Source organism: Drosophila serrata, unplaced genomic scaffold (genome assembly GCF_035046125.1).
Source record: "Drosophila serrata isolate PLE 108 unplaced genomic scaffold, ASM3504612v1 contig_360, whole genome shotgun sequence".
NCBI lineage: Eukaryota > Metazoa > Arthropoda > Insecta > Diptera > Drosophilidae > Drosophila > Drosophila serrata.
The window spans coordinates 360,337-374,581 of NW_028257258.1; the positions used below are offsets into that span (position 1 = coordinate 360,337).

General features: G+C 43.8%; 1 protein-coding gene and 1 long non-coding RNA gene across 3 annotated transcripts; one reads left to right on the top strand and one right to left on the bottom strand.

Moving 5' to 3' along the window:
- Positions 1–756: 756 nt before the first annotated feature.
- On the bottom strand, positions 757–10,883 carry Hel89B (histone acetyltransferase 1). 2 transcript variants are annotated; one of them, XM_020962681.2, is made up of 6 exons: positions 10,408–10,883; positions 6,978–7,047; positions 6,004–6,920; positions 1,758–5,937; positions 1,447–1,687; positions 757–1,387 (listed from the first exon to the last, which is right to left on the bottom strand). In XM_020962681.2, exons 2-6 carry the CDS (start codon positions 6,986–6,988, stop codon positions 950–952), a joined length of 5,787 nt encoding a protein of 1,928 aa, XP_020818340.2. In that variant the 5' UTR covers positions 6,989–7,047; positions 10,408–10,883; the 3' UTR covers positions 757–949. The 2 variants fall into 2 exon arrangements, with proteins under 2 accessions (XP_020818340.2, XP_086694982.1); XM_086838856.1 differs by lacking the exon at positions 10,408–10,883 and adding an exon at positions 7,159–7,262.
- Positions 7,780–10,314, top strand: LOC147642760 (uncharacterized). The gene is made up of 2 exons (XR_015272997.1): positions 7,780–8,143; positions 8,336–10,314. It is a non-coding gene; the product is annotated as an uncharacterized LOC147642760 (long non-coding RNA).
- Positions 10,884–14,245: the final 3,362 nt, after the last annotated feature.

Genomic DNA, 14,245 nt, shown 5'->3' on the forward strand with positions numbered 1-14,245 from the left:
GATAAATGAAACACAGAATCGAACTCAACTGATCAGATAAGTTGTGACATTAGAGAGTGCATATTCACGGGCCATTAGCAATGAAATCACGTAGTAAGAGAGACAAACAAATGATAGGCGCCCTATTCTGGGAAATGAGAAAATATATTTGCTGACAAATATTAAATCTGTTTGCCAAACACTTGCATTTACCATGATAAGAATTATGTTTCAAAGTTTCCATTCTATACCAGCTTTGTACTTCAAATTTTAAATATAAAGGCAAATTTAATACATTAAAGAAGCCCTATAAAAATGTTTCCATAATAATGGAACCATAAATCCAATGGCTACTGTAAAGCAACCATTTTTCCTATTTTCGCCCAAAACTATGCAGCACTTTTTCGCTCTGTAGGTTGGACGGTTCGTATATTAAAAACTTGATTCCCTTAATAAAAATAAAGTTATTAGAGATAATATTATATTATTATTTAACATATGACTAAGCTCTATGAAAATCATAGAATCATAAGGTATACATATTCTTCTATGACAAAACAGCCGAATCTATCTAGGCATGCCAGTCTGACCTTTTATACTAAAACTAGTCTTATACATGTTTGGTTATTCAGATAAAACTTTGCAGAAAGAATTGTTTATATTAAAGTTAATAAATAATTAGAATCGGTTCAGATTTCAACATATGATCTAAGAAAATTAGCTTTACTTCTCTCTGAAGAAAAGTTTGCAACACTGCGTATGAGTAATAAAACATCATTTTAGTTTTACAATTTTATTTTATTATTTATTTCTAAACTTTCCTGTTTTGCGATTACAAAGGAACAAAAGAAAAAAAAGACATCCCAAAATGCTGCCGAAAAATAAAGATATTCGGCTGGCATTTTAGCTATTCAAAGTACCCTAGAAGAGAACTTTTTACTGGAAGTCTTGGAGTGGGAAGCGGTCGTCTCTACTTTTTTAGTGCCTGCACAAAATTGCCCAGATCGTATTCCTCATCGTATTGCTGCTCGGACCACAACTCCGGCAAGTTCTCGATAATGGTGTTCATGGACACGCTGGTTGATCCGGATACAGTTGCTCCCTGCGCCTTGGCAGCGTTATCCTTGCCGCCGTTGAAGAGATCAAAGATCTGCGAGGTGCCCATGGTCTGGAGTGAGGCATTCTCCGCACTCACCACCGTGTTGGCGGTGAGTAGCTTGAACTTTTGCAGCCCCATGATCTTCTCCTCGAGCGAGTTACGCGTTATTAACCGATAGACATTAACCACCTTCTTCTGGCCAATGCGATGGGCACGGTCCATGGCCTGTAGATCCTTCATGGGATTCCAGTCATGCTCCACAAATATGACCGTATCGGCTCCGGTTAGATTTAGACCCAGTCCACCAACCTGCAAAATAAAACAGTAAAGATATGGCTCTCAAACAAGATGATTACTAGATTACGCACCAGTGTGGTCAGGAGCAGAACATCGATGCTGGGGTCACTGTTAAAGTTGTTGACAATGTCCTGGCGCTGGGAGGCTGGCACGCTGCCATCCAACCGCAGGTATGTGACGCTGGGCAAGTGCCGTCGCAACAGATCGTGCTCCACAATGTCCAGCATCGCTTTTAACTGACAGAAGATGAGTGCCCTATGCTGACTGACTGACTCTGTCTGTACACCAATGCCGCAGTCGAGAAGGAGTTGCCTGCAGAAAATAGGGAAAATAAATGCATTAGAATAATGAAATACACATAAACTTTGACATGTAGACTCACTTGAGTGCAGGCAGCTTAGCCGAATGTTCTATGTCGTCCAGTGAGCTGTTGCCCAGTGCCAGCTGAGCGGCCACCTGGGTGAGCTCCTCGGACTGCCGTAGCACCAGCTTGGGATGGTTGCACACGTTCTGTAGGTAGCGCAGTGCCTGGAAGATGTGAGTCTGGGAGCTGAGATTCTCCGTCACCCTTGCCGGCGACGACGAGTCGCCCAGTTTGTCCAAACAGTCTTTCAGATGCTTATTACTAAAGTCTTCGTAGAGGCGCAGCTGGAGCGGACTCAATTCGCAGAGCAGGTCCTGAGTGATTTTCGGCGGCAGGTCCTTGAGCACATCCTCTTTGACGCGGCGCAGCAAGAAGGGCAAAACCTGGCGATGAAGCGCCTCCATGGCCAGCACCCCGGCCTCCTGTTCCTTGGCCGAACTCTTGGCGTCCCGCGAGGCCAGAATGGGGCGGGAGAAGCGTTGTATGAACTGCTTTTCGGTGCCGAGGAAGCCCGGCATGAGGAAGTCGAATAGAGACCATAGCTCCAGAACGTTGTTCTGGATGGGTGTGCCGGAGAGTATTAATCTATGGTTGGCCTTCAGCAACTTGATGGCCTTGGAGCTTTTGGTCTTGCCGTTCTTGATGATATGACCTTCGTCCAAGACACAGTAGTTGAAGTGAATGTTGCTGAAGAACTCAATGTCCTTGCGAACCGTGTCGTAGGAGGCCACCACGAGGTTGCAGCTTGTTCCAATCTCGCTCCTTAGCTTCTCCCTGCCCACCGGGAATCCAAAGTAGTGCAGCGGGCGCAGGACAGAGTTTTGCGTGAGGAACTTCTCCACCTCGTACACCCAATGACCTGTAAGGGTTGGCGGGCAGATGACCAAACTGGGCAGATTGGCCTGCTTGGTTGCCTGACGATGCAGATGATCGCCGGCCAGTATGCAAATAGTCTGTAGGGTCTTGCCCAGACCCATGTCGTCGCAGAGAATGCCGTGCAAATTGTACTTGTTAAGGAACCACAGCCAGTTGATGCCCGCCTGCTGGTAGCAGCGTAGATCCACGCTGATCGGCACTGGGACTTGGTAGTCGGGAATGCTCTTTGGATTGAACAGATAGTCTAGGAATTCGCGGTCACGCGTTTTTCGCGCCTGCAGTGGCTCGCTCTTCAGCTGCTCCGTCTTGCCGTCCAACGGCATTAGCTGGACAAGATTGGCAAAACAGTGGGTGGCCAACAGTCGCACTGACTCATCTGGATCACTCATGGCTCCTAGCAGGGGCACCACAAGCAGCACGATGTACGGCACCACTTTGATCTGCAGGCGACTGACCACCCGTTCGATGGCCTCCATTGCTCCCTGCCGGTCAATCAGATACTCGATCTTCCCCAGCTGCGGCACCATGTCCTGCACCACAAACTGCATTGTCATACAGGCGTCGATATCCGCCAGTGCGGCAACGCATCGGGCGGCCATGTGGCGAACCGCTTTAAGGGGATGCCGAACAATGTGTCCAAGCGGCGACAGTAGGTCGAACATCTGGGAGTGCAGGGCGGCATGCAGATGCGGGGCGGCTGTCTCAATCAACTGGAGGGAGGTGATCAGCTCGTTGCAGGCTCCCAGCTCCGGCAGAGTATTGGCCAACCGCCATTCGTCCATTTCCTGCACAAACTGCGGCACCTTTCCGAACATCAGCTGCTTAAAAACGGTCACCTTTTCCACTATGTGCTCGCCGAAGGTGCTGCACAGCTTCTCAATTGCGCAGGTGGCTCCCAACCGTTGGATGCGACACTGCCTGGCCTCTGCCTCCTTGGCTTGCTGGGCTTGCTTCAACTCAATGCTGGAAGCAGCGATAATTGCTGTGGCTAGAACCTCGCCTGCAGGCGGTCGTCCGGGACCACGGCCAGGTGTGGGGGCAGTTGGTGTTGCGGCTCCACCTCCAGTTCCGCTTCCTCCGCCTCGAGAACTGGAAGTTGCCACTGCCTGTTGCAGGGCAAGAGTCAGAATGCCGTAGTAGACACAAGAGTTGGTGACCCCCGGCGAAGGCGTCGTCTGCTGTAGTGTCTGGAGCGGCATTACCAGCATGGGCGTATGCTCGGCATCGCTCCTTAGTAGGGTGCAGAGGTTTCCCAAGATCTTGTTGTTTGGACTAGGATTTCTATCACAAACCTGATCCATCAGATGGACCAGGAACTCTGCCGAAAGCTGCTGCAGCTGTAGACACTGCTCCCGTTTGATGGACTCCATCAGTGGCTTCACCACTGGATTCAGCTTCTCGGGCAGGCAGTGCAGGGCACAGATAGCTCCAGCTAGTGCTGCCTGCGCACTGACGTGGTAGGCACTCTGCTCGGTGGTTGTCTGCTGGTATGACGCATACAGGCTGCGGCGTCGCTCCTCTAACATGTCCAGCAACTTGGGTTTGAGGGGATAGATGCGTAGGTTTTCGGTCAGCGTAGTAGCCACTGCTTCAATCTGCTCCAGGGTCAATATCTTGGCGTTGTTGAAGTCATTGATCGGGATCTTGTTCTGCTTGAGCGTGGCTATGAAGTCCTGTGCCTCCTGCAGCAATCGGGTCAGCGATACGGCCACTTCATCGTAGTATACGTATTCGCTCACACACTGGTGCAGCTTCTCCTGGAGGTTAGGCGGTCCTGGACGCACTGGCTCATCTTCCAGTGCCCAAAATGCAATAATCAGACCGCACACTATCCTCTGGACAGCCGAGTGGGCATTGAGATGACCCAACAGCACCTTGGTATAGCAGTCTGTGGGACTCTCAGTTTGTGGCGTGTACACCACTCCGGGAGCCGGCTGCACTAGGTAATGGGAGAGAGCACCCAGTGCCCGCGATGAGGAGATCCGCGCCCGCATAAAGTTCGCTTCTCGGACCTCCAAGGGTGTTGCCTCGCTTCCGCCCAAGTACAACTTGAGGGTGGCATTAGAGTGGGCCAAAGTGGCACCACCCAAGTCGTCTCCAATGCGGGGCGTTCGTTTCCTCGAGGAACTTGGATCTCCTCCAGCCTTGATCAGCACTCCCGGGTCGAAGGCAAGTCTGGGCGGCTGCATGGAAAGGCAAATCCAGGAGGAGACGTACGGGCAGGCAGCATGCAGAAGAGCGCCAAGATCCGCATGCTCAATAAGATTGGTCCAAACTTGACGAGCCAGAGCCTGGATATCCGCGTGTGGCTCCACCAGAATGCGTTGATATATATGACGGAGCGCCTGCTGTAATAACTCCCATTTCCAATCGCCAACTCCAAAGTTAAGCTTCATTATCTTTTGATCCGCATTGACCTGATCCTTAATTTCGTCTTCCTCCTTCTTAGGTTCCATTTTCACTTTATCGTGGCTAGAGGTTAAGGTCAGGAGCGTCTTCAGGGTGGACCTTCGCACAGAGCTGGTGCTGTGCGAAAGGAAAGGCCACAGACGGGGCACCAGCGTGGCCATGGGCTCCATTTGCACCCAACTTGCTGCTTTTGGCAGACAGAGAATAGCAGCCAGCAGGCCCATAAAACTGTTGCAAGCCGATGTGAGCTCGTCCTGGTCCAAGAGCAGATCCCACAGCATCTTAACGATTGAGGAGACTTGCGGCGGTGTTAGCAGCTTGGGCAGCCAAGTGGACACTGGTATAAGGGTGGCCGCAGCCACGGCTCCTACATCGTCGACGGAGTCCAGCAGGCCGATGAGGATGTTGTTAATGGATAGCGGCAGGTAGACTGGCAGCAGTTCCTCACGCACCACAAACACATATTTCAGTCCCAGCAGTCCACCGTGTCGCACCTCCCATTCGTTCTTGTGCTGGATCAGCTTCAAAAGGATTTCTACGATCCGTTGCACCTTTGCCGCCTCGATTTCTTTCACCAGGGTTCCTAGCACCTGGGCGCATGTCTCACGCACCGGCGCCACCACCTGATCCGAGATAAAGTCACCGAATCGATCCAGGCATAGCACGCAGAGCAGGCGCAGAGCAGCGTCCTCAAGCCACCGGCTGTGCGCTTCATCCATTTGTTCCCTGCTTTGGTGTACCGCCTTACCAGCTCCCTGAGCATGCTGATTGATTAGCTCCCGCAGCGCTGTGGCCGCTCCATGGCGCACCTCCCATTTGGCATGAAAGAGATCAATAAAAAGGCGCGAGCAGAAGTTCTCCAATGGCCAGGAGACGGCATCCACCCAAGTGCCTGTGACATCTGGCACGGCAGCTGCGAAGAAAAGAAAAATCTTAAATTACTTGAACTGCAGCTTCAATGACTTAAGTCCCCACTCACCATTTAAGCTGTAGAAAATTTCCTGACGATCTGTTGCCTTTAGCTTTTTCTTCTCTGGTTCATCCAGCGTAGATATGGCCGATGTGGGTCCACCGTTGTTGCTGTGGTTGCTGCCCGTACTGTGGTTGCTGTTTGAGTTCCGCCTGCTGCATGTGGGCGTGACTACGGATGAGGCAGAGGCTGTGGTATTCTGCCGGGCCTTGCGCTTCGCCCTGTTCATTTCCCGGCAACTGAGTTGTGCCTGCCCAGAACCATTGGACGCTGTTTTTATGTTAAGGATTTGCTCCACGGGCGTTTTCTCGGCATTGATATTGTAGCTGCTTCCGCTTCTTGCCAGGGCCACATCCTCATCGGTGATCATGTCAGTCAAATTGACTCCCAGCTTGGCGGCTGTTGTTAGACCTAGTTTATCGTTGAGCACCGCCCGCTGTCGACTGAGGCGACTGGCAACACTGTGCTCTTCCGCTCCGCCACCGCTGGCCGGCTGCTCTTCCTGCACATCAAACTCGTTGCCCTCGGAGCCGATAAGGCGAGCTCCCTTATGTAAAATATGCTGCAGGTCGAACTCATCGAAGCTCAGCAAACGCTCGCTGGCCGTCGTGGAGCTGGAGCCACTCGATTGACAGCTGTCCTCTTCGACGGCAGCGGTGTTAGCATCGCTGCCAGAGCGCTCCTTCTTCGGAACCACTTGCTGTTCCGGCCGCCATGGCGGCACCTGCTTCAAGATGGCCTCAACGGTCTGGGCCGCCGCAATGCGCGTCTCCCAGGACGAGCTGTGGAGGTAGCCCACCAGCCGATTGAGCAACGCATGCAGCTCTTGTGGATAAAGCTTCTGGACCTCGCCGATCTGCTTGGCGGCCGCCTGCCGTGTGGCCGCTGTGGAGCCGGATTCAAGTAAGATGAAAAGACGGTCGAGTCTAAAGAAATATATAAATTATTTTGCTGCTTTTGATTCTCAATTAAGATGTATTTACCTTGATGTCATTATACAATGGTTATTTGTGATACGCTTTGTGATCGGTCGATCTACTCTAAGTAACTAATCTGAAAATAAAATCAAAAGGTTAAGTTAAATGTAATTACAATACCGAATTGCTAAATATACATATAATGGAGAGCCTATGATTAAGATTCCCCTTGGCGAGTATACTTCACTCTTAAATCTATCGTAATTGCCCTGAAATTTCATAAAATATTTTTAAATTTCAAGCGACGCAAAGTTAGCAATACAATTCAAGATTCGAATTTTTAATTTTCATGTTCTCACTGGCAGATAAAAGGGTTTCCATCGTGATAATGTCACTTAACACTGACCAGTACATCTTTTTGTTATAATACAGAAACGTTGCAATGGAAACGTCATAGCAACCTGTCAAAAGCAACAACTAGTACTGTGCGTTTCCTATATCGTTTCTCTGATGAACTACAAGCTTTATTGTCTAGTTAAATCAAGCTACATTACTTAATTAAACCATGGCAATTAATTGTGAAGCTTGACTACTGATGATCTCAATTAATGGAGAGCCTATGATTAAGATTCTTCAGTCTGTTATTAACTGTTGGGGCTAATGGGCAGTGACGCACTGTAAAATGACCGCATATAGCAGAGCGTCCGGCACAATCAGAAAGCAAAACCCTTCTCAGAGCGTAAACCAATCGACCAATGGGCACCGGACACGTGGTCGTCATCAGGGCAGGGATCCAGTGGGTTGGGTAGGATTTCCTGGACAGGTTATGGTGAAAAGGCTTTTTAAATTGAGTCACTTCAACGCGAATGGCGAATAATGGTTTCGTTGTGTTGCCGCTGAAGCGTTCTTAACAGCTCGGGGCAGAACGTGACAATTGAGCAAATTACGCCATTACCATATGTATATTCCGGACAAGCGCAACCGTATTACGTATGTACGTAAACGTACGGTAAATCTAATTTGAAGAGGACTGAAAAACCGGCTCTAGAGATCGTTCTCCCTCCGCCAATACCGATATTTCAGAGTGACAAGTACTTTTACTCTCTAAGCGTTCAGGTTTCGGTTTTCTTATCAATGCATCCTCGTGTGTTGAGTGTGCGCCAGATAAGCAATCGTCAAAATCACAGGTTCACTGAACCACGGTTAAGAACCAAGACAGTTGACAGTCACAGGTGAGGAGACCACAACACTTACGCTTAGAATGAGCCACAAAGCAAGCCACAATGGTTGTTTGCCAGGCACGTGTAAATTTATTGTCAATGTTTATCCCATAAGTAATCAAGCCATTATTAATGAAGCAGACAAAGTTGCATAAATAACAACAAAATAATAATGAAAACATTTGTATGGCATGTCGCATGTAGGTATCTCTGACTGACCGACCAACCATAAAGGCAATCTATTGCTATTACATCGATTTGTCAACGGCCATGTTGACGCCACCAACTAGCACCACCCACCCACCCACTGACCGAATCGGATGATCGGCTTGGCATGGTCCTCTGGATTCAGGAAAATTCCGCTCAGAGGAGTAATTAAATTTCCATTAGATGAACATCGACTGAGGCGATTTTTTGCAAATCACAATCATTGATTTTCAACAATTATTGTGTGTGTCGCTGCTGTTGGGCCGCTTTGCGCATTTATTTATACATTCTCCAACCAAAGATAAGCCATGAATATGTGCACACACTTTTTCATTATCATCAATATGCTTGAATGACGATTAAGTGGGGGGCAAATGTATTTCCATTTTGTGTGTTTTTCGTTGAGGCAAGCTTGTCGTGTTTTTATAATATTAGCTTTAGAAGGTTTTCTTGTGTACAGAAAAAAAGTATTGAAGTTGGGCATTTATTTCATGTTATTTTCACCGAAAATTGCTAATGGTATAATAAATTGTTGTTATATATCTCTATATATAAATATATATATAATAAACCGATAAGTTATGGCCATGATTCACATGAAAAAAGCGCTTTTTTCCTAGAGTTTAGAATCCAATCTCAAGATAAGCCAATCAAGTGCTCAATTAAGCATGTATTCCTGGTAAAATTAGTTGTTTTGTTGTTAATCTTATGTTCTTTTTATATAAAATATGTTAATTATAATTTATGCTAAAAAGTATTGAATTTTGAAGAGTTTATTTCTGCCTAATATTCGTATCTTGAGTTTTTTACTAATTCAGAACGGGAATTATTTAGACTGCAATATTTATATATATTTTAATTATTTCTATGTATTGTTTTCATGGAATTGAGAAATGTTTCATAGTGTTTTTTCTGGGTTTCTTGGGTCATCTGTATTATCGCTTCATTTAGTTGAAATTGGCACATTTCGTCGATGTTCGGGGTATTTGTGTTTGATCTCCGGAGAGTTGAATATTTATATATTTTTCAACGGTATTTAGCTAATATTGTGACAGGTGTCCCTGCATACACACACATTTCGCACAATGCATCCCGATCGAGATCGAATTTATTGAGGGAGCTGCTGTTGTTTGCTTGAAACCGAATGATAAACGACTTTGTAGAGGTGTTTAATTTAAGCATCATCATCATCATCATCATTATCTTCATCATGATGATGATCGTTATCGCCCCCAAGTCAAGTTCTGCAAGTGAACTTTGCGTATTTAAATGTTCTCAACGAACAAACTGTGACGACAGCAGTCACAAATGTTGCGAACTGAGGGGGAAAATTGGCAAACACGGAATGCGAAAAGCAAAAAAGAGCACACACAAAGAGCAAACGCAAAAAAAAAAACGCTGAAGCCAAGCTCCCCTGTTTGAAACTAGTTCAAGTGCCCTACCCCAAGTTGGAGCGACAGAGAGGGGTGGGGTGTCGGAGGGAGCTGCAGTCGATTACGGCAGCGGACCATAAATAAATACAGGTGCTTGCTTGTACCTGTGCCGCCGCCTGAATATCGTATTGTGTTTGTGTTTTTCTTGGCGAGCGCGCAACGTGGACGGACGCTGGATGGATGAATTATTCCATACATTCCGCCCACTGAAATCGGAAAAAGAGCCCAAGCCCAATGAATGGACGACACAAATAGCGGACGGCAAGGAAATTGAGCAATGTGCTGCGACTAAAAATACGCGCACTAGAACGGGCTGCCAAGAACAAAGCGCGAGAGATTAGCGAGTTTCTGTGATACTCTCTATGGTGCATGAATCCCACTTCCTGTCAGTGATGTGAATTCCTTCTGAGCTGGATAAGCTTGTACATTTATAAAAGCTTAAACAAATGCATTGCTGCATTGAAAATCCTTATATTATAAAATCCAATTCAATTTCTTGGCTGCACTGAATAAACTGTATATGCGAATAGATTCCTAAAGAAATTGACCGAAATTATTAATGTTTTTATACAAATACTATATTCAAGAGTTATGTTTAAGGATTTTTTAAATAATAACCAGTGTCATATCACCCACCTTTGGCAATGGTTCCCTTTCCGGTGCGGCAGCAGTCAGCTTTTGTGGGACGCCCACATTTTTTTTAATTGATTTGTTTTTGCTCTAAAACTGTACAATCGATGCTGCGTTACTACGGCGATTTGCGCTTGTATTCGTGCAGGGGCTCTGCTGCAGCGTTTGCCTATTTCTTTTTTGCAAGCAGCGCTTCACAATCACCTTCCCACTCACTCGCACTCACGCACGCACATTGATTTTTCTCGCACACAGACACACGCGGTCACAGCCTCGGCGTGGCGAATTCTTATAAAACGCGGCTATTGTCGTTGGTGGGCGTGGGCGGTCAATGTTTTAACTTAACATTGGGCTTCACGCTGATGCAAACACACTCCGACCGCACTATATTTTTCAATTTTCCAAATTTACCAGGAGCCATGTTCGCCCGTCGCGAGTTACATTTATAGTGTAGGCAGACAGAGTGGGAACATACGGTTTTTAGGCGGCGTGAGCGGGACGGCGATAGCGGCAAGCGAGATAGGTAGATACATTTTATGAAACGAGCCGGTGGGAAACTTTGCTAGTGAGGGTGGGGAGCTTCGCTGTAATCAAAATATCTAAATATCGATATTTTAACAATTTTTTTTAAAGATCCGTGTTTTTTGTTTTAATATAAAAATCAATTCAATTCAATTCAATAATCAATTCATTGTTAATATATTTAGGATTGGACCAGAAGTTTGCAACGCAGACCATAAAAAAATAAAGATTTAATGCACTTTTTTCTAAGTATATGTTAGTATATATTAGATTGCTAATAGTCATATATATGTCGATTCTCCGTCTTAATTTTTATTAAAAAATAAATTTACATTGGAAAATGCATTAAAAAATGTTTCATGTTGTAACGAAAAGATAAGAAAACATATGTACATCAAGAAAGTAATCTTTGGAATATCAAACGTTTGATTATACTTTAATTTAATTTAATTAAATTATCAGTTAATTATTCGTGAAAGACAAAAATTTGTCTTTAAATTTGTTCACCATATTTTTATAATGCCCTGCTAAGTTAATATAAAGTATAATAGGCGGGTCAGAAATTCCACTGGAAATCTTATACAATATTTTGGTGTTAAATCCGTTACTTATTTCTAAAAGAATTCAATTTCTCGACTGCCAACTTAATTTTTTATTTTAAATTAATGTTTTGTTTGATATATACATATTGCCTTCGTTATGTTTAGAAAGGTGGCAACCCCAAAATATCTCGACAGTAACTTAATTGCGTGTGTGTGTGCATTGTCAGCCGAAATCCAGAGCATAACAGTGATCTAACCACGGGGTCTGCTCCATACAAAATATGGCTTCGAAAATAGTACAAACTTCGATTTACGAACGCGTGTACATATGCACGGTATATAGGCACACTAGGGGAAGATAAAGGAATGTTTGGTTGGAATTTCAATAGTTTTTAACTGTCAAATTTCGAGAAAATTGAATAACAGTGGGTGGTGTATTTGGGCTTACATCTAAGGCGCGAACTATGAAAATGGAACCAGATGGGAACCAGCAGAGAACCACTCGCTGAACTAGACCATGGAACCATGTTAAGAAGAATACTAAATTAAATAAAAATGACAAATTGTTAAATAAAACATTAAAAAAAGTGACTGCCCAATAAATGGAAAAGTCATTCAAAACAATTTGGTGGGATTCTCATCATCATCAAGAAAAGAATATTTTAGTATATACCACGGCGGAATTTTATGGCGTGAAAGCTTGCACGGTATCTCAAACGATAGGGAAAAATATTTAATAATTTCGAATTAAATCTCAAATTCAACTAAACCAAAGATTTTTAGAAATTAGCGTTTTCTTTTTCCGATCTCATTCACAAACACTGGCTTCATATCGATAGGGGCGCCTCCCGCACCCTATCGATGAATGGCCCGCCAGAAAATATTTCTGTTGACCATTTAAACAATTGTATAAAATATGCATGCACCATGAATGGAATTGACATTCCAAGAGTTTTGGTAGTTGTTTTATCAAAATCCGTTCAGTCGTTCATGAGAAAACCGAACTTTTGCATTTATTTCAATAAATGTTCAATGTTCCTTCAAAGAATAAATATATCTGGCAGCACTGTCTGCCTAAAATTAAATCAATTTGATTTAAACTTTATTTGAAAACTTATGCAAAATTAAGATCGTACCATTGACGGGATCGCAATTCTGAACATTTTGATCCACGTTTCGTCAAAATCCGTTCAGTCGTTCATAAGAAATCTCTACTTTTCCATTTATTTCCATTTATGTGCCAGCGATGAATAAATACATCCGGCAGCCCTGCCTGCCTAAAAATAAAAAAACTTGATTAAAACTTTATGGTTAAACCTATGCAAAAGGAACACTGTCCAATTGACGGCATCGCAGTTCTGAACATTTTGATATATGTTTTATCAAAATCCGTTCAGTCGTTAATGAGAAATCCCGACTTTTTCATTTATTGCCGTAAATCAATGTATGTACATATGTATGTATGTGTGTATGGTCGACTAAGAATATTAAATAAATGAATGTGATTTAACCTTAATGATAGAACGTATGTTTGCAAATTGAATAAACGGCATTGAATTGCTTAGAACATTTTAATCCATTATACACTAGTGAGAGTATATAGAAGACTAACTGCAATGTTATTATTTAGATAGCTTTAAATATGAGGGTGCAAGCTTTGCTAATTATTGAAGAAACAGACAAATGGACAGGCGTAGATAGACTCTGCTGTTGATGCTGATCAAGAATATATATACTTGATAGGCCGGAAATAATTTATCCACTGCGTTGCAAATTTGTTGACCTGAAATCATATGACAAACAAGGGCTTTGCAGCACTAGATTTGAAAGCAAATATTTGAAATAAGATTTAAATAAATGCCCAATAAATGTATAATCGATTAAATTCTAAGCAATTTGGTGGGTGTATTCCATCGAAAATCCGTTCATTAGTTTTGGAGAAATAACATTTGAATTAATAATTTATATACTAAGGAGGCATGACTGTGCATCCCCTGGTACCCAACTGCAATAAATGAAAGTCTGGATTTCTCATTAACGTCTGAACGGATTTTGATGAAACATAGATCAAAATGTCCAGAACTGCGATGCCGTCAATGGGACAGTGTTCCTTTTGCATAGGTTTAACCATAAAGTTTTAATCAATTTTTCTTATTTTTAGGCAGGCAGGGCTGCCGGAAATATTTATTCATCGCTGGCACATAAATGGAAATAAATGAAAAAGTAGAGATTTCTTATGAACGACTGAACGGATTTTGACGAAACGTGGATCAAAATGTTCAGAATTGCAATCCCGTTAATGGTACGATCTTAATTTTGCATAAGTTTTCAAATAAAGTTTAAACCAAATTGATTTAATTTTAGGCATACAGTGCTGCCAGATATATTTATTCTTCGAAGGAACATTTATGGAAATAAATGCAAAAGTGGGGTTTTCTCATGAACGACTGAACGGATTTTGATGAAACAACTACCAAAACTCTTGGAATGTCAATTCCATTCATGGGGCATGCATATTTTATACGATTCTTTTAATGGTCAACAGAAATATTTTCTGGCGGGCTATTTATCGATAGTGTGTGGCAGGCGCCCCTATCGATATGTTATATACTAAAATAATCTATTCCTGACTTAGATGAAAATCCAACCAAATTGTTTTGAATTACTTTTCCATTTATTGGGCAGTCACTTTTCTTAATGTTTTATTCAACAATTTGTCATTTTTATTTAATTTAGTATTCTTCATAACATGGTTCCATGGTCTGGTTCAGCGAGTGGTT

Excerpts from the sequence above, each read along its gene's own strand:
- Hel89B (XM_020962681.2), bottom strand. Across the intron at positions 5,938-6,003 it reads AATTTTCTACAGCTTAAATG|CTGCCGTGCCAGATGTCACA; the intron begins GTGAGTGGGGAC and ends TTTTCTTCGCAG. Across the intron at positions 1,388-1,446 it reads TTCTGCTCCTGACCACACTG|GTTGGTGGACTGGGTCTAAA; the intron begins GTGCGTAATCTA and ends TTTATTTTGCAG.